This window comes from Muscardinus avellanarius, assembly GCF_963383645.1.
Source record: "Muscardinus avellanarius genome assembly, chromosome: X".
Taxonomy (NCBI): Eukaryota; Metazoa; Chordata; class Mammalia; order Rodentia; family Gliridae; genus Muscardinus; species Muscardinus avellanarius.
In genome coordinates, this window is record NC_137792.1 from 37,658,230 (window position 1) to 37,680,358 (window position 22,129).

General features: G+C 39.5%; 1 protein-coding gene across 1 annotated transcript in view; it reads right to left on the reverse strand.

Moving 5' to 3' along the window:
- The window catches only part of EFHC2 (EF-hand domain containing 2), a gene marked incomplete at both ends in the record, with an annotated part of 177,241 nt that extends 155,523 nt beyond the window's left edge, over nt 1–21,718 (reverse strand). The window contains one exon of the mRNA XM_080719441.1: nt 21,677–21,718. Within this exon, the coding sequence (XP_080575567.1) occupies nt 21,677–21,718 (42 nt within the window). The remainder of the gene's footprint in view (nt 1–21,676) is intronic.
- Between the last annotated feature and the right edge of the window lie 411 nt (nt 21,719–22,129).

Here is a 22,129-nt window from a genome sequence, read left to right on the forward strand (position 1 = left end):
AACTAGCCTGAGTGCTAATATTGTCTCTTCTACAAATAGATTTTAAATAATATTTTCATCAATAATATAAAGTGAAAATTTTATATGACTTAGAATTTAATTTTCTACATTTGATTAACTTTATAGATTTATCTCCACTTTGATGACATTATTGGTCATATTAATATTTGTTTCATGACCGTGCACAACTTATCTGATTTTCATTCCTTGGTCAACAGTCACTTTTAACACTGTTCCTATTAGTTTTGTGAATACAGAGCCACACAATGTCTTCTCATTCAGTATCTAATACAATGCCTAATAGGGATACAGTCAATAATTCGTGAACTTTACTTTCTGCATTTAAGATTTATTTTTGGCAACCAATTATAGCAAAGAGCAAAACTTATGCATATAGATTACAGTTACAGCACTTCAAAAAGGATTACAAGTGTGGAGTGGTAGAAGCCAAAGACAAATTTGCCTTCAGCTTTTCCCATTGCTGTGACCAAAATACCTGACAAGGCCAACTTAGAGGAAGAAAGGGTTATGGTGCTCACAGTTTGGGAGGCTTTTGTCCACAGTTGCTGGCACCATGCAACAGGAAGCATGGTGAAGGGATGCAACTATCACATCATTATATAGCAATGGGAGGAGAGAGAAAGGGGAGGGAGCGAGGGACCAATACAGTCCCCAAGGCCATGCCCCTAGGGACCCACCACCAGCCATACCCTGCCTTAGAACACGTCTGCATTGGGGACATGCTTTTAACATATGAGTCTTTGGGGGGACATTTCAAATCCAAACCATAACAAAATTCATGCAGAATTTGACTCTTAAAATCAGCCTTGAAGTATGTACTAGATTTGTCTGGAAAAATAAAAGAAAATGCTGCTGGGGCATGTAAGAAAAGGACCAGACTCAGATTCAGAGGATCTCCTACAGTAGTATGAAATAGCTTCAAAAGTTAATATGGAAATCTATTCAGAGACAGCCTTAAGTGGCAAAAATCACATACTTAAGTTACATCTCATGAGGGATGAGGCTCATTTCTGCTATTTCTAGAGGATAAAACAGTGGATTTAGCTTGGAGAACCCTCAACAAAGCTAGCCTTTCCTATCCTGGTCACCCCCACAGCAGCAAGGAAAAGGTAAGGGGTTAGAAGAAGCAAGGGTAAAGAAACTATGCCTGTTGCTTTGAGGACAGGCGACCTACTTCAACCACACACACACACACACACACACACACACACACACACCCCTCCTATGAACTCTTACTAGTACACTTTTGTATGTCATATGATGTATAACAGAACTTTTTGAATTTAAACATTAAAATCAGCCAAAAGTTGAGGAAAACCCCAAATCTCTAAAATTCAAAATGCAGTTCAATAAAGTCCATGCTAAAGTGATGAGCAAATTCTTTACACAAATAGTAGTAGCGACATGCTTATGAGATATTTCTAGTTCTCTTACTAAATAAATCAGTCAGACCCAATCCTTAAAAATAATAGTTTTGCCACGCATAGTGGCACACACTTATAATCCCAGTCCTTGGGAGGCTGAGATAGGAGGAACACAGGTTTGTGGCCAGCCTCAGCTACTTAGTGAGGCCCTCTTCAATTTAGTAAGGTTCTGTTTCCAAATAAAAAAATAAATTTGGGCTGGGAGTGTAGCTCAGAGTTAGAACACTCCTAGGTTTAATCCCCAGTACAACACACACACAAAGAATAGTTTTAGACGGGGCATGGTGATGCACACCTGTAATCCCAGTATTTGGGAGGCTGAGAAAGGAGGATCACAGCAACATAGCAAGAGTTTTGGCAATGTAGCAAGACTCTAAACAAATTATTTTCAGTGATGATTACTTTTTTATTCTTGTGTTTTCTACTTAAAACATGATATCTGTGCCATTAAGTATTATAGATAGGCTTTCTTTTTTTCTAGACTGTCAAAACTGGTAAATGAACTTTTTTTTTTTTTTTGGCGGTTCTGGGGATGGAACCCAGGGGCATTTGACCTCCGAGCTACAACCCCTGCCCTATTTTTTATTATTTTGAAACCGGGTCTCACTGAGTTGCAGAGGGCCTCACTAAGTAGCTGAGGCTGTCCACGAACCGCGATCCTCCAGGTCTCAGCCTCCGAATGCTGGGATTACAAGCGTGCACCACCACGCCTGGCTAAATGAACTTTTTTTTAATCAAAAAAATCCTGCTTCAAAATAAAAATAAAATAGGGATGGGGATGTAGTTCAGAGGTAGATGCCCCTGGGTTCAAATGCCAGTACTAAGAATGGGGGGGGGATCACCTTAGATAAAAGCAATTATTACTGAAATATTTCCAAAACATGTAGATTTTATATTGTGAATTCACACATTCAAACTGAAAACAACAAAACATACTTAAAAAAAGTCCAGTAATGCCAATTCCTATTTTATTCTAATTAGCATAGCACAAAAATCCAATTTTGTACTATTAGAATTCAGAATTGTATACCTTAGAAATGAACTACTTGTGGATGTTTGGTATGAAATACACATACAAACCCATAAGCTTGAGGTTTGACACTATAACCTCTTTTATTTATTTATTTATTATTTTTTATTGGTGCACTGTATTCATACATCATAATGGTATAAAGAAAATACTTTTGTAGACATACATGCACACATCACCCAGTTAGCCCCTACCCGATCCCCACCCCGTTCCTGCCGTGTCCTCGGGTGTGAGGCCGGTTTATCTCCTCTCTGGTTCTGAGCTCCGTTCTGAGTTCCCCTCCTCTCTGGAGCCTGGTGCTGCAAGGGAAAATGGCGCCTGCCGCTTCGTGCCGTGGCTCCGGCTGCAGCACTGCAGTCTGATTTCTTTCTGGTGTCTTGTTTTTCCAGACCTCTTTTTCTCTGTCCCTTGTAATTACATTTTTTGTTTCTCTGCTGATGGTGTTTTCTGACTATGAAAGGCACTGATTTTGTGGTAATAGAGATTGGTTGTTCCACTATAACCTCTTAACAGTGAATGGCAACCTGCCTTTTAATCTCATGACTGAACTGGTGCTCAGTCTCAGTCCAAAAAAATTAAACAAATGTTGCAGCAAATAATATATCCAAAAACATACTATCCCCAGATCAGTGATCTTTAGTATCTCAACTCCCTGATTCCCATCCCATTTATGACACTATTTTGGAAAGGCATCAGCTAAATCTGACTCACTGCATCACATCAAATTAATAACTGGGCGGGGCCTGGTCATGCACACCTGTAATCCCAGTACTAAGAAGACTGAGATAGGAGGATTGCAGGTTTGGGACCAGTCTGAGCAACTTGGATCCTCAGTAACTTAGTGAGACTCTGTTTCAAAATAAAATAGACTGGAGATGTAACTCCGAGATAGCCCTTGGGTTCAATCCCTGATACCACCCAACACATACACACACACACACACACACACACACACACACACACACACACACACGTAATTTTTTAAAAATAATACCACTAATCCTTCCTAGTTGATAAAAATTGGAATACCATTTTTTTTATGGTACTGGGGTTCCTGGAAACCCTTCTACCTCTGGGCTACACTCCCAGACCCATTTTTATACTTTTTTAAAATTTGGAAACAGGGTCTCTTAAGCCAGCTCTGGCTTCGAACCTGCGTGATCCTCCTGTCTCCGCCTCCCAAGTGCAGGGATTACAAGCATGCGCCACCATGCCGGGTGGAATATCAATTTTATCACATGCTTGGATTGATGAATAATCAGTACATTGTCAGAGACCCTACAGAAACCATGAACTCAAATGAACAAGCAGGCTATAGTTATTAGTGTCAGAAACTGTTGATCCATTTTTAATCTGTCTTTCAGAGCCCCAGTGCATCAGAATCTCTTGTTTCTTTCTAGGCTGTGCTCCAAAGCCCAGATGTTTGACAATCACATGAAAAAAAAAATAGGAAGAGCACAGAGTTTGGCATCCACCTGACAGCTCACTAGGAGCACCATGAACTAGAAGCCTATCTTTGCAGATTCAAACATCATTTCTGCAATCATAATAGCTAAGAATAGGAGCTCTGTTCTATGCACTTTAGAAGCACTGAACTCTAATTCTCAGAGAAAAATCTTTTATATGCTCCATCATTATACACATTTTATAGATGAAGATTTTGAAGCACCGAGAGTTTAAGTAATTTGCCCAGGTTCATTCATCTAGTGGTGAATGCAGGATGCAACTCAATGCCTGAGCTCTTACACATTAGGCCTTACATTCTCTGAGCCTTCTTGGAGAGAAGTAATAGGTATCCCTTGTTTAAGTTATCAGAGTTGAAAGTGTTATTTTTGCTTTTGACAAGCATAATAGCAAAAATGACTCCCCTGGCCTGGAAGGGAAGAAATAGGTCAGGTAATTTGATCTAGACTCAATCCCTTTAAAAGCAGGGCAGATATTAGAAGAGAGTGCTAGAGAAATCCATCGACAGCAACCAGCAGTTACTGGAAATGTGAGGCCTGAAGAAAGCCAGTTAATACCTAGTATTTCAGGAGGTGGGGGTGGTTCATGGTAGAGCACTTGACTGGCATGTGTGAGGCTCTGGGTTTAATCCCCAACACTACCCAAATCAGAAGGTGAATAAGCATTATCAGCATGTATTTTTCTAATTACTTTTCTTTTAAATTACTTTTTATTATTTTTAATTTTTAATTATTTATTATTTAATTATTATTTTTATTACTTTTCTTTTAAATTACTTTTTTAGGCTAATAGAAAATTTGATATAGAATTATCTAAAACTATCATTCTTAGATATGCCTGCCTGATCTGGTTCTTGAACTACTTTCTGTTCTATGAAAAGTGTGAGTTTTTTCTCTCTTCATGTCGTATTTATTTTAGAAATTCATTTTATCTTGTCTTCTTTTCTGTGTTTTTATAGAGAAGTCGTCACTCAGCAGATACTGTGGATGGTGGATGCCAAGAGAAAATAACAAGAACACCGCCTCGGGTAAAGAGGAATGTTAGAGCTCATGGCCATAGGAGCGTGAACACTATCATAACTTATTAATAAAGTTAAATCATTCTAAAAATAAGCTCGAACATATGAATAAAGAAGCATTTCAGAGAAAACCTCAAAAATTTTAAGTGAATTTTCTTCTCTCTCAAATGACCTTGGAAAAGTGTTATGCTTCTGATTCTTAGCCATCAGCTCCATGAAGCAGTAAGACTAATTTTATACATTTAACAATGTATTTCAATTAGTAAAGTAGAAAATAAAATTTAAATAAGATTTAGAAAAACGTGCAGCAACTTCCTCAGAACTCTGATTTTCTGTCAATAGGTCAACGTAAGGCATCAATCAATAAAGCAAATTCTAAAGCCTTCCCCTAAAGCCAGTTAAAAAAAAAAAAGCCTCACTCACTTGCTACAGTGGGTTAGTACATGCATTCCCAAATTTTTTTTACTTGTCAGTCTCCACTTAAAACCTCAAGAAAAAAAAATTCAGTTTTACAATTCTAGAAAAGTAGTTTGCTCTTGCCGGGCATGGTGGCACACACTTGTACTCCCAGCATTCAGGATTACATGGTTCATGGACAGCCTCTACTACTTAGCGAGGCCCTTCAAAACTCAGTGAGACCCTGTTTCAAAAAATATATAAAAACTAAAAAATAAGGACCGGAGGTGTATCTCGGAAGTAGAATGCCCCTGGTTTCCATCCCCAGTACTGAAATAAAAAAGAAAGAAAAGTAGTTTGCTCTCTTGAGCCAAGGGACAGATGTGAGTGATGCTGCCACCCATTCACTTCCTGCCTTGAGAGGTATTTATGATGCCTGGAGCTTCAGCAGCCATGATAGGATTATGTGCAGAAAGGTAAAGTCAATTGCAGAAATGCTGAGATGATGTTGAGCCTCGGAGAATATACCAGCAGCCAACTACATCTAGACATACTACGTGGTAAAAAAAAAAAAAAAAAAAAAAGATTTCTGCTTGCTTAAGCTTGCTTAAGCTTCTACTGGCCAGATAATCCACTACTTGTTTGTACAAACTATTACAATGCAACTTCTAAAACCTGTCCTTTTTCTTAGCTTTCTTTTCAGAGTTCTAGGAATCAAACCTAGGGCCATGTACATGCTAGGCAAGCACTCTACTACCAAACTACACCTCCAGCCCTTAATTATTTTAACAGAATAAGATTTTCATTTGGTCTAAAGGGTAATTATCTTTATACATTGGAAAACTTAAGGAGGACAAAGAAGAACCTTGACAGGGAAAAACAAAGTGGGTGTTTTGATCAGATTTTTCTGTCACCATGCCAGCCTCAGCAACTTAGAAGGCCCTCAGCAACTTAGTAAGACCCTATTTCAAAATAAAAAATAAAATGGGGCTGTGGGTGTGCCAGAGCCAGCCGGCAAAAGTACGGGTTCTGAAGAGAGGAGTGAGGATGAAAAGAATTCAATTCCAAGAATTTTATTCAAGCCGAGCATGGTGGCGCACGCTTGTAATCCCAGCATTCGGGAGGCTGAGACCCGGAGGATCGCGGTTCGCAGACAGCCTCAGCTACTTAGTGAGGTTCTGCAACTCAGTGAGACCCAGTTTCAAAATAAAGAATAAAAAATAGGGCAGGGGGTGTAGCTCCGAGGTAGAATGCCCCTCAGTTCCATCCCCAGATCCGCAAAAAAAAAAAAAAGAATTTTATTCAAAGAATATTTAATTCTATCATGGAAGGATCGCAGTACACTCCCGGGTTGATATCTCTACTGACTGATCCCAGGTTTATCACTCTCGTCCTATTTATACAGCTCCAGGTCAATCAATCCCTCGTGCCATCACCACCTGTGTGCGTAACGGTCAAGTCAATCAACTCTCCTGCTGTCACCACCTGTACGCGTAACGGTCAAGTCAATCAATTCCACCTGAGCTTCTCTCAGACCTTGAACTTTCCATGACCCCAAACCTTATTGGCTCTGGGCAAGGGACAGTCAGAAGTATTCTTTTAGGGGAAAACCTTAATGGCTCCCCACAGGGGTGTAGCTCACAGGTAAAACACCCCTAGGTTCAATCCCCAGCACCACACACGCACACAAAAGAAATGCATGGGCGCATACATGTGAGCACATACACAAGTATTAATAAAACTGGGAAAACATGAATAAGATTGGTAGATTTTATTAATGCCAAATGCTGGTTTTGACATAACACTATAATTCTGCAAGATGTTATTGTTGGAGGAACTTAGTAAAGTATACAAAGGCTCTCTGTATTATTTATTATGTGAATTTGCAATTAGCTCAACAAATATTGCAATTAACAAAAGAGGAAAAGGTATACTTTCCTTAGTCATTGGAAAAGGGGCCACAAAGTTTTTTTTTAATAAAGTATTAGATGTGAACATAAGTGTAGCTGAGTTATAAATGACTAAATTATAAAACAAATAATATAGAAATATTTTTGTAAATAGTAGAATAACACTGGGTGTGGCACTGCATGCCACTACCAGAACTTGGAAAACTGAGACAGGAGGATCGCAGATTTAAAGCTAGCCTCAGCACCTTAGTGAAACCCTTAGCAACATAGAGAGACCCTGTTTTAATTTTTTAAAAATTAAAAGGGGGGAGCTGGGCGTGGTGGCGCACGCTTGTAATCCCCGTGCTTGGGAGGCAGAGATAGGAGGTTCACGCAGGTTCGAAGCCAGCCACGCGCGCTGGCTTAGGAGACTGTTTCCAAATATAAAATGTAAAAATAGATCTGGGAGTGTAGCCCGGAGGTAGAAGGGCTTCCAGGAACCCCAGTACCACCAAAAAAAAAAAATTAAAAAGGGGATTATAACTTGGAGGTAGAATGCCTCTGGGTTCAATCCCCACTATCAGAAAAATAAATACATGAATAAATGGTTAAACAATCATTTTTTTTCCATCTGGTGGAGCAACCCATTTCAGTTACTGAAGAGTAAACAGAGAAGGGTAGTCTAAACTAAGTTTATACCATGTGATTTCCTGACCTCCCCCTAAAATATAAGTTTTTCTACCATGTTCTCCTTTAGCATACCAAACATATCATTAGAAGCGCAAAGAAGTTGGCCTCCAACTGGTCAGGTGGGTCACTGTGTCACGGTGAAGCTGCCAGGTCGAGCATCCTACGGCCCGGGTAAAGAGGAAGCAAAAAGGCCCACCTCTTGTGTCCCTTTGCTTTGGAAAAGCATCCTTCCTTTAAGAATTTGGCTATGTCTTTTCAGTCACTGTAGACCAAAATAAACTCCAGAAAAATAGCTAATAAAATTCCTTTGCATTTGTGCTATTAACATTTCTGGAATTCTATGGTTGAAAGCCTGACCTCCTAAAGAGTCCTGACTGAAGAATGTATATAGAAAAATCTGCTGCCTCCAGAATAAGCCAAATAGGATGTCAACAAGGAAAAGAGAAATGACCCTCAGCATGGCACAACAGGCCACAGAGAAACATTGAATCACAACTTTCACAGGGATTTTATGCTGCCCTGGCTTCCTGGTATGAGCCAAGCATCCTGAGAGCCGTATATCTTGCTTAAACCACAAGAGCAAATGACTATCTTTCTTCTTTATATTCACTGTTGCTAAAATAAGACCTGTTTTGTTCCATAGCAGCAGGATAAGACAGCAGTGAAGCACTAATTCCAGACATGCTACTCCAAAGCTGCATTTGTCCCCATCTAGCATTCAACCACCATGGCCACAGGAAGAGAGGGAAGATGGATAATTCCCTATTCAGGGTCTGCCCTGCATAAGGAGGGCACTGAGCACATCGACAGCGACCCTCAGATCAATCAATCACAGTTGCTCATTCAGCTGAGGACTGCCATAATCTTGTGCAAAGAACGCAAAACACAACACAGGAAATAAGGCAGTAAATAAACGGTATAGACAATACGGAGTTATGCAGCTGGAGATAGGATGTTATGATTTGAATGTGTCACTGAAAAGTTTATGTGTTGGAAATTTAATCTCCAAAATCATGAGTTGCTGGTATTTGGAGGTGGGGCTTTGGGAGGCAATTAGGATTAGATGAGGTCATGAGGGTGGTGCCCCATGACAACATTAGTGGCCTTATAAGAAGAGGAAGACCTAGCCCACTTGTTGTCTCGCTCTGCCAATGTAATGCTTGTCAGATGCTGGGCAGGTTACCAGAAGCATGCTCTCAGACTTCCCCGACTCCAGAACCATTAAAAATCAATTTGTCTATATTTATTTATTTATATTATAGTACAGAAGATTGACTCTAGAGGCATTCTACCTCTAAGTTCCACACCCGGCCCTATTTTATTTTTTATTTTGAAATAGGGCCTCCCTAATTTGCTGAGGCTGGCCACAAACCTGTGATCCTCCTGTCTCAGCCTCTCAAGTACTGGTATTATACGCATGCACCACCACTGTCTACGGCTCTAATTTATTTCCTTTTCTTTATCAATGACCCAGTCTTGGATATCCAATTAAAATAATGGAAAATGGATCAACAGATGGTTTTTGCTGATTATCAGGGTAGTGTTTTAATGATGGGGGCGGGGGGAATAGAAACAAGTTTTGAGGGAAGACAAAGGGTCTAGGTGGGAGGAGGAAGCAGCATAAGGATGCTGTCAGGGAAGGGGCCAAATAAACTAACAATTGAGTGAAAAAGTACAAAATATAGTCAAAGGACCAACCGTGAACATGCAGGGTTTAGTGGAGTATTAGGCTTGTTTTCCATTATGTAAAAGAAAATTTAGAAAAAACAATATTGTTGAAGTTTTTACAATAATATTCATGCTATTTGCAATTTTAACACACAAAAATTTAAAAAGAAATACTAAAGTCAGAAAGAGCATCTAGACTCACAAGTATTGAGTCTGTGGCTCACAAGAGCCAATAAAGCAGGCCATATTCCCTTTCATACCTCCAAAAACAGAGTGACAAATCAAGACAACTTCCCAGAATCCTTTGTAGCAAAGGATAGCCATCTTACTCAATCGTTGCACACAGTGAATGGAAGAAAGGAACCTATTTGGAGAGGTTACTGGGAAACATTGTATTTTCCTATATAAGAAAGGCTATTTTTTCTCCCTCTCCTTCTTGCTTATCCTGAACATGTTTATGAGTTGTGATGATTGGAACTGAATAAATTTACCCATTAAAAATGTACAATTTATAGAGTTTAGTACAGAGTAATGCAATCATCACCATAATCTTAAAACATTTTCATTGAAAAGAAATCCCATACTCATTAGCAGTCATTCCTCATTTCTTCCCTTCCCCCACACAGTCCTAGACAACCAACCACCAATCTACTTTCTTTCCCTATAGATTTGCCTAGTCTGTACATTTCATACAAATGGGATCATACAGTATGTGGTCTATTTCATATTGTTTTTAACATGATATTTTTGAGGTTCAACCATTCTGTAACATGTATCCATACTTCATTTTTTAAATGGCTGAATAACATTCTCTTTTATGAATAGACCACATTTTGTTTATCCATTCATCAGTTGACAGACATTTGGGTTGTTTCCATTTGGAGGCTATTATGAAGAATTCTGGGTTTTCAGTATAGCTCAGTGGTAGGCTGCATTGTTAGCATGCACAAGGACCTGAGTTCAATCCCTAGCATGAGAAACATTTAACTATGAATGTGAACTATACATTTTTGTATAAGCATTTGTTTTCTCTGAGGTATATATATCAAGAAGTGCTGTGTCATACCCTATGCTTAACCATTTCAGGAACTGCCAGGCTGTTTTCAAAAGCAGCAGCATTTTACATTCCTACCATTAATGCAGCAGGGTTCTAATTTTTCTACATCTTTGCCAACACTTATTATCTGCTTTTTGGATACAGTCATCCGATGAGTATAAAATGATATGTCACTGTGGTTTGAATTCTATAATGAATAGAATGTCTATAATGAATAAAGATACTGAGCATCTTTATGTACTTACTGGTCTCTTATAGAATTTCCTTGGAGACTGTCTATTCAGACCCTTTGTCCCTTTTTTCCTGGTACTAGGGATTGAACACAGGGTTACTCTACCACTGAGTTACACCCCCAGCCATCTTTACTTTTTATCTTGAGACAGGATCTCAGTAAGTTGCCTAGACTGGCCCCAAATTCATAATCCTCCTGCCTCAGCCTCCCAAATTGCTGGGATTGCTGGTCTGAGCCACCACATCAAGCTCCATTTTTTAAAATTAGATTATCATGTTTTTACTGTTGAGTTCTGAGCATTCTCCCAATCTATGTCCCTGATAAGATACATGCTTTGCAAATATTTTCTCCCACACAATGGGCTGACTCCCTTTTCACTTTCTTGATGAAGTCTTTTGAAGCATAACTTTGGCAATTTATTGCAGCACTATTTGTAACAGAAAAAGACCAGAAATATTAACTCTACATCAAAAAGGGATGGATTGAATAAACTATTTTAAGTCCACACAATGGTAAGTAGCCCTGTAGCTGTGAAGAGGAATGAGGAAAACAGCCCTATATGTTTCTATGAAGTGATCTACACGATATACTATTAAAACAATAAAGGAAGTGGCCGGGCGTGGTAGCGCACACACGCTTGTAATCCCAGCACTTGGGAGGCTGAGACAGGAGGATCGCACAGGTTCAAAGCCATCCGACCTCAGCTACTAAATGAGGCTCTCGGCAACTTAGTGAGACTCTGTTTCCAAATAAAATATAAAGTAGGTCTGGGAGTATAGCCCAGAGGTAGAAAGACCCTGGGTTCCACCCTCAGTACCACAAAAAAAAAAAAAGAATGAAAAGGGAAGATGTAAAATACCATTTTGTTCATGTTCACAAAGGTCAAGCACATAAACATATCTAAGAATTTGCTACTTAAAAAACAGAAAGAGAGCCGGGTGTGGTAGTGCACACTTGTAATCCCAGCATTCCGGAGGCTGAGACAGGAGGATCGCTGTTCCCCGGGCAGCCTCAGCTACTTAGTGAGGCCCTCCGCAACTTAGTGAGACCCTGTTTCAAAATAAAGAATAAAAAATAGGGCAGGGGTTGTAGCTCAGAGGTCGAATGCCCCTGGGTTCCATCACCAGACCTGCATAAATAAATAAATAAATAAATAAATAAATAAATAAATAAATAAATAAAATAAAATAAAAAACAAAGAGCCAGGCATGGTGGCACATACTTGTAATCCCAGCATTCAGCATTCGGGAGACACAGACCATAGGATCGCAGTTCATGGACAGCCTCAGCTACTTAGCAAGGCCCTCCACAACTCAGTGAGTCCCTGTTTCAAAACTAAAAAGACAAACAAGACAACCTAAAGGAGGAGAAAGGAGGGGGGAAGAGGAAAATCTCTAAAACACACAATGTACTTAAACATATCGAAGTCAATCACTAAGCCAAGCAAGGGAGGGAGGGACGGGGAGGGAATGGGGTGGGAATTGGGTAGTGGTTAAATAAGCGATGGGTACATGTTTGCACACACAAGTTTTTTACCCCAATATGTTGTATGAATATAGTGCACCAATAAAAAAATTAAAAGAAAAAAACTAAAAAGACTAACAAAAATAGGGCTGGGGGTGTAGCTCAGAGATACAATGTCCCTGGGTTCCATCCCCAGTACTGTAAATAAACAAACAAATAACAGAGAAGAAGGATAACCCAAAGCTAAATGGTTTTTAAAAGTTACTTATAGAGGAAGAGAAACAGGTTGCAAGGACAGGGATAAAAAGCTAAATATCTCTGAAGTATCTTACTTTGTAAATTTGACTTTGAATAAAAAAATCTTCATTAAGAATCAAAAGCACAACAAAGTGAATGAAGCTAATGGGTATGGGATTGATGACTTAACTATACCCCCAACAATCAGTTAAAAGAAATAAATAATTTGACGGTTCATTCCTAGTAAAATATACCCTAAAAACAGAAAAGCTACAAAGAAATCTTAAACTCTCCTAAAAACTCAAATTGCTAATAATAATTATGTCATTAGTCAAAAACTATTATACAGATATATTTGTGGCATTAAAGCAAGTAAGTAATTATGCTAAAATCCTTGCGAATCAACATTTTCAATGTAAATAAGAGATAAATATAAAATCAAAGATGTTAAATAAAAATCCTATAATCCTTAATTTGCATTGGAAACAACCATTTGAACTCATGCTGTATTTTATCTTTAAAAATGCATACACATTTTCTAGTATTGCTTTAAGAAAATGGGAATTTGACCCACCGATTTGGGAAGAAATATTTGCAGCCCACATATCCAACAATGGACTCATATACAAAATATATTTTTTAAAACTTTCAAAACAGAACAGTAAGGAAACAGCCCAATTAAAAACAAGTAAAAGACATAAACAATATTTTATCAAGTGGCAGAGAAATCCATGAAAACATGTTGAATATTATAGCCATTGGAGAAACAAAATTCAAATCAATATGAGATACACAGCCAGGTTTGGTGGTGCACTCCTGTAATCCTAGTATTTCTGAAACTGAGACAGGAGGATGGTAGGTTTGAGGCCAACCTCAACAACTTAGTGAGATGTTGTTTCAAAATAAACAAAAAGGGCTGGAGGTGTAGTTCTGAGGTACAATGTTTCTGGGTTCAATCCTCAGGGAGAGGCAGAGAAAAAGAGAGAAAGGTAGAGAGAGAGAGAGAGAAGGAGAAGTGTACTAGTATTGGGAAGAGGTTTCGAAATGTATTAACGTACCAGTATTGGGAGAGATTTCCAATTTTGAAAATATATCTTTGGTAGCAAAGAAAGCCAGGAGCCAGAGAAAAGGGTTCTTTACATTTCTAAAGAAAGACAAACTGCCTCAAGGATGGGAGGAAATCCCAGATCCCCAAGAAGCAACTTAACACATCTTGGGAGTGTAACAAAAGGTGTGGGGTCTATGCCAAGACAGAGCTGTCCACCCCCCACCCCCCCACCCCCGCCTCAAAGGGGGCAAATCCCGCTGAGCTAGAGATAGGGCAACATATCTACATATCAGAGGACCTGCTGCAGACTTGGCTGGGGATAAGAACACTCAGCATGCTGGGTCTTTTGGTAAATTCACTGGAATTGCCCCCCTGTGCCATTTTCTGGATGGGGCTTTACCTGTCTTCTGTATTTCTATCTTTTTAATAAACTTCTTTAAATCATATTTCACCATAACGAGGAGGAGGAGACACATCTATTAAAATGGCTAAAATAAAAAAATGATAATACCAATTGCTCACAATTCAGAATAGGAACCCTCACTCACTGCTAGTGAGAATATGAAGTAGAAGACAGCTGGAGAATTTCTTATAAAGTTAAGCATACATCTACCATAAAGCTAGTTCTGATTTTATGTGGAAGTCAAGTATCCTGCCATTCATAGGAAAGTAATGACCATTTTGCTACAGTTTTTAATTTACATGTGTAATCAAAGCTTTCCTTGTTCAACTGAAAATAAAATTGATGTATACTTATCTCAAGTCTGATCCAGAATTGAGTATTTATGTGGTAAAATACAAGCATAAGTTTCATATTGAAAAGTAAATTTTTATTCTTCTGGGGTTTTTTTTTTTTTGTGTGTGTGTGTGTGTGTATGTGTGTGGTGCTTAGGATTGAACCCAAAGGCATTTTACCTCTGAGCTATACCTCCAGCCCTTTTTATTCATTTTTATTTGGAAACGGGTCTAGGTTGCTGACAGCCTCACTAAATTGCTAAGGCTGGTGTCAAACCTGCAATCCTCCTGTTTCAACCTCTTAAGTACTGGTGGATTACAGGAAGGTGCCATCATGCCCGGCTCTTTTAGATTTTTTAAATAACACTCTTAGGCATATTATATTGTCTATAAAGAAGTCAATATTAGAATTTTGTTCCTGTTTATGTACGAGCCTGATCATATCTAAGTTAAAACCTTAATGTTTAAGTCCTGTATAAAACTGTTGAGGTATTTTTATTGGCATTGTTTTGTCATATGTTTTTAATAGCTTTACTATTTAACAATGCCAACACAACTTTCTTTTTGCGGTACTGGGGATTAAACCCAGGGGCACTCTACCACTAAGCTACATTCCTAAATCTTTATATTTTTTATTTTGAGACAGAGTCCAAGTAGCCCAGCCTGTCCTTGAACTTGCAATTCTACTGCCTCAGCCTCCTAAGTGGCTGGAATTATAGCTACGCACACCACACCTGGCCTATGTATTTTCATGTTGTAAACAGCTTAACTAAACGAATTTGCAAGCTTTATTTAAATTACATGAACTGAATCTACTTTTTGAAAAAGTAAACCCCACCTCAGACTAAAACAGAAATAATAATCTTAGAATATTTACCAGAAACATATTGTGCAGATTCGATTTTTGTCTATGAAAAGGAAAGCTAGGAATTCTACTTGAGGTTCTCTAGAGTAACAGAATTCACAAAATGTGTATATTATAAAAGAGAACTTATCATTTGGCTTATACTCCAAGGTGGTCCATCCCCAAGTGGCTGTTCGCACGCAGAGAGCTGGAGGCTCCTCTCAGAACAGGAGCTCCCTAGATCTTCCTAGACAGAAAGGCTAGGAAAGTCCCCGGAGAATCACTGGGAGAGTCCAGTTGGAAGAGCAAAGGAACTGAAGGCCAATATCCCAGGTGAGAGCAGATGCAACTCCACCCAGGAAGCTTATCTTCACCAGCTTCCTCCTCCTCTGATCCTTTGTTCCACCCCGGGCCCCAGCCTATTGGACAATGATGTTCAGGGCAGGGCCTCCCCCTCAATCAGCTGGCCAACATACCAATCATCTCATCAACACACCCGAAATCTCTTAATCCTAGATGTCTCTTGGTCCAGTTGACAATCCAGATTGACCATCACAAATGGGTAAATTGAGTTTAATGACCTGTTTGTTTTTCAACAAATCTGGCAGAAGTAATTGTTCTAAGTAGAGGAGGAAGCCAGGTGTGGTGATGCATGCCCGTGATCCCAGTACTTGGGAGGCTGAGGCACGAGGATTGCAGCTTTAAGGACAACCTCAGCAACTCACTAAGGCTCTCAGCAACTTATTGAGACCCTGTTTTAAACTAAAAAGTAAAATAGGGCTGTGGTGTAGCTCAGGAGTAAACTTCCCCTGGGTTCAATCCCTTGGACCACAAAATAAGTAGGAGAGAAAATTGCTCTTTCTCAACCCATATACCACATATCATTTCTCACCAGCAATCCTGTAACACAAACTATGACAGGACTTTTAAGTCTAGCTGGGTAAGGTAAAAAGGAAAAAAATAAAGTAGAAAATGTTACAGTAAGAAAACACAATCTGAAGTTGCCTCTACTACACTCCTACTTGCTTTAGAGTTGATGAATTCTGTGGGGATGAGAAAGAGCAGGTGAATAAGTCATATGAAATAAAAAAATCCACAGAAAACTATAGTTCTTTACTCAAAAAAGACAATGACTAATGTGTGTGTGTGGTAATGGGGACTGAATCCAGGGGCATTCTATCCTCAGCCTTTTTTTTTTTTTAAACAGGATCTCACTAAGTTACCATGTGCTAGCCTCCAACCTGTAATCCTTCTGTCTCAGTTTCCCAAGTACTGGAATTATAGGTATGTGCCAAGGCAGTCAGCACAATTACTATTAACAACAGGAATTAGAACTGATCATACTAATGTACCATGAGCTATAAATATATACATATACAAACACACATATACATATTTGAGATACACACACACACACACACACACACACACACACACACACAATACGTGTGCCTGAGGATGAAACCCAGGACCTCACAAATGCTAGGTAAACACTCTACCACTGAGCTGCATCCCCCAGCCTCGTAGGTATAATTTCTATGTAGGTGTTCCCTGAAACCTGAAAATCATTTGAAAGGTTTCTCCGGGAGCAAAAGGATTGAGATTTAAAGTGATGAAAATGTCCTGGCCCTAGTTAAAAGTTTTAGTTACACAACACAGTGAATGTACTAAGCATCGTTGAGTTGCATACTTTTATGTGGTTAATGGTTTATTTGGTTATGTGAACTTTATTTCAAAACCCTTTTTTATTTAAAAAAAAAAAAAGATGGAGAAAAACTGCTTAGGCTTTGTCGGCAATTCTTAAAGTGTAGAGACTAGATCTGGCCTTGAAAGGAAGTGAAGATCTGAGCAGTAGAGTATGATTTTAATCCCAGTTACACAGAAGGCCGAGACAGGAGGATTGCAAGTTTGAAGCTGGCCTGAGCAACAAAGAGACCCATCTTGAAATAGAAAGTAAAAAGGGCTGGGGGTATAGCCCGGTGGTTGGGTGCTTGCCTCACAGGTGTGAGGCCCTGAGTTTAATCCCCGGTACTGCAACGGAGATGGGAAAAAGCTGAAGATCTGAATTTAAAACACTGAGGCAAGAATTGGTGGAGGTGGCTCTGAGGAGCTTTTTTCAAACACTGCAACCACAAAAACAGCTATATTTTAGTGCAGCCCAGTTCACATACACCCACATGCAAAAGTGCACACGCACATACAGGAAGGAAGCAGAAGGTCGTGAAACAATACTTACTCTTCCCAAGCACAATACCCTTTGATTTTTATTTTATTCTATTCTATTCAATTTTTTTTTTTCGGGTCTGGGGATGGAACCCAGGGGCATTCGACCTCCTGCCCTATTTTTTATTCTTTATTTTGAATATACCCCCTGCCCTATTTTTTATTCTTTATTTTGAAACAGGGTCTCACTGAGTTGCAAAGGGCCTCACTAAGTAGTAGCTGAGGCTGTCCTTGAACCGCAATCCTCCAGTCTCAGCCTCCCAAATGCTGGGATTACAAACCTGCGCCACCATGCCCGGCTTCTTTCTATGTTTTTGAATGTTGATCATAATTCATTAAATTCCAATTTTATTTTATTGTTGTGAATTCAAATAATGTTTCATTCTTAAGGGAGCATTTGCTTCATTATAAATTAGATAATAGAGGCTGGAGATGTGGCTCAGTCTTAGAGCACTTGTCTAGCATGTCCAAGGCCCTGGGTTCCATCCCCAGCACCACAAGCGTTACCACGCCCGGCTCTTTTATTTTTTTTATTTTTATTTTTATTTTTATTTTTGGTGCTAGGTATGGTGATGCACACCTGTAATCCCAGCATTTGGGAGGCTAAAACAGGACAATAGTAGGTTTGAGGCTAGCTTTAGCAATTTAGTGAAGCCCTCAGCAATTTAGTGAGACCCTGTTTCAGAGTAAAAGAAAATAGTACTGGGGGTATATCTCAGAGATAGAATGCCCCTGGGTTCAATCCCCAGTACCACAAAAAATATAAATAGGAAACAAAATAAAATAGGAGATGAAATGCAAAAGAAGTAACCTAAAAAATTGTTAGAAACACCACTAATGAGCTGGGGCTGTAGTAGCTCAGTAGTAGAAAAACAGATAAGTATATAAAAAGTGCTCAACTTCATTAGGAGTCAGGGACGTGCCCACAAAAACTACAAAGAGTTGCACTGCACTAACTGACCAAGATAGCTAAAAGACTGACAATATCAAGTTTAGAAAGTAAAATAATAAGGGGGCGGGAGGTAGCTCAGTGGCAAAGCATCTGCTTTGCAGGTGTGGCGCTCTGGGTTCAATCCCCAGTTCCCCCCCCCAAAAAAAGTAAAATAATAAATAAATTTATAAATAAATAAAATGCTAGTAGGAATTTGAATTAGGACAATCACTTGACAGTCTGCTAAAGCTGAACATATGAATACCTATCATTGAGCAATCATACGAAAAGACATGAACAAGAAGAGTCACAGCTATTTGTACAAACTTAAAATAAGCCAGTTAGCCGGATGTGGTGGCACACGCTTGTAATCCCCGCGCTTGGGAGGCAGAGACAGGAGGATCGCGCAGGTTCAAAGCCAGCCGCGCGCGCTGCCTTAGGAGACCCTGTTTCCAAATAAAAATGTAAAAATAGGTCTGGGAGTGTAGCCCAGAGGTAGAAGGGCTTCCAGGAACCCAGTACCACTAAAAATAATAATAATAATAATAATAATAATAATAATAATAAGCCAGTTATCTAGTAAGAGTAAACATGGTGTGTGCTTGTGTGTGTGTGTATATATATACATATGTACATGTAAAATCTACATGTATATGATATATATATCATATATATATGTCACATCATCCTATTCATACATTGGAATGCTACAGAATAATGAAAATGTACAAAGCCAAGTATGGTAGAGTACACGTGTAGTCCTAGCACTTGGGAGGCTAGGACAGGAGAATCTCAAATTTGAGGAAAACCTCAGCAACATGGACTCTCAGAAACCTAGTGAGACCCTGTTTCAAAAAAAAATTAAAATAAAAAGGACTGGGAGTATAGCTAAGAAGTAGAAAGCCTCTCGGGTTCTATGTCCAACACACACACACAAAAAAAAAAAAAAAACAAAGAGATAATAAATTTATAAACTACCTCTATGGCCAGCCCCAGATTTGTAATCAATCCTCACTAACATAATGTTGGACTAAAAAGCCTATCACTAATGAATAAACAGCAGACCTTTCTATGAAAAAAAGCAAAATATAAATATAAAGATAGAAGCCAGACAGTGGTTACATTTGGAGAGTAGGGAAAAAATAAACAGAAAGGGTCAGAGCGAGAATTGCCACATAAAATACAAGATTTTCAGTTAAATTGGAATTTCAGATACACAACAAATAATCCTTTAGGATTACTATACTACAGGTTCCATGTAATATTACTATAGTACAGGTTCCCTGTAATATTCAGGACATGTATTTTTACTTGCTAAATCTAGCAATCCTAGTCAAGGTGGGCTGGTTTTGGAGTGCTGGTAATATTGTTTCTTGTTCATTTTGTAATTTTTCCCTGACTCCTACAGTGTTGTTCTTCATGATAAAAAACGTTTTAAAAAAAAAGTACACTTAATACAATGTTACAGATTTTAAAATATCTCATCCAACCACTGTTTTTCCTCTTCACCCTTAACCATTGCATGGGAAAACTGCCATACTTCTGTAGTAGTAGTAATAATAATAATAATAATAATAATAACAATAATAATAATAATAATAATAAATCAGAAGTGTTGCTGGGCCAAAATCTGTAGGCTCTGCTTTCATTTTTTATTAAAATTACTTTTACACATCATGCTTCTTTACTTCTGGAATCTTCTCTCGTGCTATTCCTCTTGGGAGCTTTTTTTCTTTGTGTGTCTGGCTCAATCTAACCAAGAGATAATGCATATTTGGGAGGCTAGCCTCAAACTTTGAGCCAAGAAAAGCACAATCCAGCATTCAAGGTTAGACTAACCAACCCATGTGTGTGCAGTCAGAATATGAATCTAGTAGCACAAAGCTAGAAATGAAACTGGTGCTTTAGGGCCAATAGCTTAGATACAGACAATGTTCACAATTCATAAAGTCAAAATTTTTTTTGATACTACGGATTAAACCCAGGGATATTCTACCTCTGAGCCACACCCCCAGCCTTTTTTTTTTTTTTTGAAGCAGGTTCTCACTAAGTTGCTGAGGGCCTCGCTATGTTGCTAAGGTTGGCCTCCAACTTGCGATCCTCCTGTTTCAGCCTCTCAAGTAATAGGATTATAGGAATGGCCACCACACCAGGGTAAGTAAAATAGTTTGATCTGCTGCCTGCTTCCTAAACTTATCAGAGGTTTTACACAACTCACCTTGAGAGGCTCCATCTAATTCCCTCCCATCAATGTATTACTTACCTTCTCCCACAGACACAACTGGTAAACACAAGAGCAGTAACTCCATGCAAACATAAGCCTGAATCATCTTCCTGCTGTTGTTTAAATAAGGTAGTATTTATTGCCAAAAGTTATTTATTGCCAAAGGTACTATTTATTGCCAATAGTCATGAGTTTTGTGTGTTGTATCCTTTTGTAACTTCATCTTCCCCTCTTTCGTAAAGTTTGTTATTAAACTTTATATGTTGAAGGAATCCCTACCTGTCACCTAGTCCTCTTGATTGTACCGGATTTCTTGAATTTATTTATTTATTTATTTATTTATTTATTTATTTATTTATTTACTTTTGCAGTACTGGGGATGGAACCCAGGGACATTCTACCTCCAAGCCACACCCCCAGCCCTATTTTTATTCTTTATTTTGAAACAGGGTCTCACTGAGCTGCAAAGGGCCTCACTAAGTAGCTGAGGCTGTCCTCAAACCACTATCCTCCTGTCTCAGCCTCCCAAAGCTGGGATGACAAGTGTGCGCCACCACGCCCGGCTCAGATTTCTTGAATTTAATAACCGAACTACATTTATCTCTTTCACACAGAATACTGAGGCTAACGATTGGGCCCCTGGGCTGGGGAGATAATTTGCCTAAAAGAAAATCATCTTCACCACTGAGACTGTAACTGTGTGACTCTGTTTTCTCAACTGTAAAACGAGAACGAAAATGGCATATAATTTAAAAGGCAGGAGCATCCAGTAGTGTGTAATAAGATTAAAGCACAGGGCCTGCCCACATTAAACACCTATTGTTATCTTTATCAGCACTCTCACCTGCCCCCTTTGAGGGTTCTGCCACTTTGAGGGTCCTCTACTAGAAGGCATTTAAGTAGGAAGAGTATCGGATACAGTTGGACAGAGAGGGGAAAGGAGCTCCTAAAGTTTGATTTCTGTTGCACCTAACCGATCCAATAAGCAGCGTCAGGAGGCCTCCCCAGAGAGTCCGGGGGAGGTGACCTGAACCCCAGGCTCTGGTTGGGACCTCTGCCCTGGGAATGCCTGGCTACTCACATTGCGGTTAAAACTGTTGCCCGGCAGCACTGGCAGGGCCATGGCTTTCAGCGTCCCAGTCTAGGGTCCAATGGAAGAGGCAGACAGGCAGCTGCTCCTGCCGCCGCGTTGTTTGACTCCCACCTCTACCTTGTTACCAGGAGACCGGAGGCAGCGTCACGGAGGGAGGCGGAGTTAGAGCGAGCCGGGGGCGTGGCCTGGGCCTCGGGGGCGGGGCGGATTCCGCGCGCCCTCCCTCCCCCGCCCACCCTCACTAACGGCAGGGTCTGAGTGATCTGGGCCTTATGGCTGACAAAGACCCACGACCATACCATTCCCTGCCTCCGCGGTTTTCTAGTTTAAGCCCTTTTGAAAAACAGAGCTCAAAGCTTTTCGTGTATTTCAGCTCCTTCAATTATTGTCACTTTTTTTTGCCATTGGGTTATTAGAATTAGTCGGAATGCACAAAAATGT